This window comes from Sinocyclocheilus grahami, unplaced genomic scaffold (assembly GCF_001515645.1).
Source record: "Sinocyclocheilus grahami isolate Dianchi unplaced genomic scaffold, SAMN03320097.WGS_v1.1 scaffold2448.1, whole genome shotgun sequence".
Lineage (NCBI taxonomy): Eukaryota > Metazoa > Chordata > Actinopteri > Cypriniformes > Cyprinidae > Sinocyclocheilus > Sinocyclocheilus grahami.
Window position 1 is genome coordinate 6,747 of NW_015507627.1, and position 2,171 is coordinate 8,917.

Here is a 2,171-nt window from a genome sequence, read left to right on the forward strand (position 1 = left end):
AGGGCGTTCCCAAAGCGTCTCGACGCAGCTCGAGTTCCTGAAGGGGAACTTTTTGTTGTTTTTGATTTCCTTGTTGGCGTTCTCATTTTCGCCACCATTGTTGGTAACGTGGGAGCCATGATATCAAACATGAATGCCACACGGGCCGAGTTCCAGGCTCACATCGATGCAATCAAACACTACATCAGTTCAGAAAAAAGTCTCTGGGATTTGGATCCGACCAGTGGGTCTACCCAAACATATCTGATCCTGAGTTTGGGACACTCACTCGAGGATGCGTCTACTGCCTCTACTGGTCAACCCTCAACTTGACGACCGTTGAGGAAGTGCCAGCTCCAGTGCGGGATGAGGAGTATCTTTTTGTTGTTTTTGATTTCCTTGTTGGTGTTCTCATTTTTGCCACCAATTTTGGTAATATAGGAGCCATGATATCAAACATGAATGCCACACGGGCCGAGTTCCAGGCTCACATCGATGCCATCAAACACTACATGCAGTTCAGAAAGGTCAGCAAAGAGCTCGAAGCCAGAGTCATCAAATGGTTCGACTACTTGTGGACCAACAAGAAAGCAATTGATGAGCAGGATGTCCTAAAGAATCTGCCCAACAAACTGCGGGCTGAGATCGCTATCAATGGGCATCTGGACACACTGAAGAAGGTCAGAATCTTCCAGGACTGTGAAGCTGGGCTTTTGGTTGAACTGGTGCTCAAGCTGCGGCCACAGGTCTTCAGTCCCAGAGACTACATCTGCCGAAAGGAAGACATAGGAAAAGAGATGTACATCATCAAAGAGGGTCGCCTTGCTGTTGTGGCCGATGATGGGGTGACCCAGTTTGCACACTTGACGGCCGGCAGCTGCTTTGGCGAGATTAGCATCCTCAATATCAAAGGCAGCAAAATGAGCAACCGACGCACAGCTAACATCTGTAGCACTGGCTACTCTGACCTCTTCTGTTTGTCAAAGAATGACCTGATGGAGGCTGTAATGGAGTATCCGGATGCTAAGAAAGCTCTGGAAGAGAGGGGAAGACAGATCCTTCTGAAGGAGGGTCTGCTGGAGGAGTTGGACACAGGTGGAATTGGAGAAGAACAGGTTGAGGAGAAAGTGGAGAGGTTAGAAGCTTCTCTTGAAATACTACAGACTCGGTTTGCTCGGTTACAGGCTCAGTACACAGCGACTCAACAGCACCTGAAGCAGAGACTTACAGCACTGGAGTGTAGGACACGGCACTCTGGCAGCGGATTCCTCTCGGATGGCAATGAAAGCACTGTTGATGGTGACGGTACACACAGTGAGGCCAACATCCAGCTCTGAGCACTTGTCTCTAACACCGAACCTTATACAGTAGTCTTAATGATCATTCAATAGCACTAATATATGACACTTTACAACAATGATAGAAGTCAAAAGTTACACAAAATTTGTTCATATGCATGTGGGATTGTTTCATTTTTATTTATTCAGTAAATGTCATGGAACAGACCTCAATTGAGTGTCTTACAAAACATATAATAACAAGGTTTTGCCCACCACTTAAAGGTGTACTTTTTAGCTTTTTGTGTGATGCTTTTCTGATTAAAAATGATTTACATATAAAAAAAAATGAACAGCACTTTTGGAAATATATCATTTGTGATGAGACTCCAGACATATCAGTCTTCAAGAAACAAACAAACAAACAAAAACTTCTAGACTTTCTACAAATGTTTTATTCTACATTTATGAAGAGGTACCAATCATCTTTCATTAGTACTGAGATCACATGACCTCAACATGACAGTATGTCGCTTTATGTAGAACTGCTAGATTTAAAAATTATTTTATACCAGCTGCCATTCACTTTTAAATTCCAAATAATTGTATGTGTATTGTTAATGGAAGTCTTTGTTTTTGTATGCGTGTTGTGGTGGTGGGTGATTGTTTTCTTGATTGTATGGTTTACTGCTGCTGGCTGTGAATCAAATTGCCCTCTGGGGATAATAAAGTTGACCTTGACCAGCCATGCCATGCATTTTACGTATGCTAATGTTAATTAGAGATGAGCAGTATTGTAAATGTTTTAGTACAGATGCTGTCACGATTATATCAATGTTAGCTGTGATGTTGAATCTCTAGCACCACAAAAAAAGCCATATTGTCCTGATTTGTGAATGTAAATTTGCAGTCTGA

The 2,171-nt window shown here is 42.8% G+C and overlaps 1 protein-coding gene across 1 annotated transcript in view; it reads left to right on the forward strand.

The window, feature by feature from the left end:
• Nucleotides 1–1,316, forward strand: part of LOC107575053 (cyclic nucleotide-gated olfactory channel-like) — a 4,852-nt gene extending 3,536 nt beyond the window's left edge. Inside the window, 1 exon segment of the mRNA XM_016261464.1 lies at nucleotides 240–1,316. Coding sequence (XP_016116950.1) covers nucleotides 240–1,316 — 1,077 coding nt within the window.
• The last annotated feature ends 855 nt before the right edge of the window (nucleotides 1,317–2,171 follow it).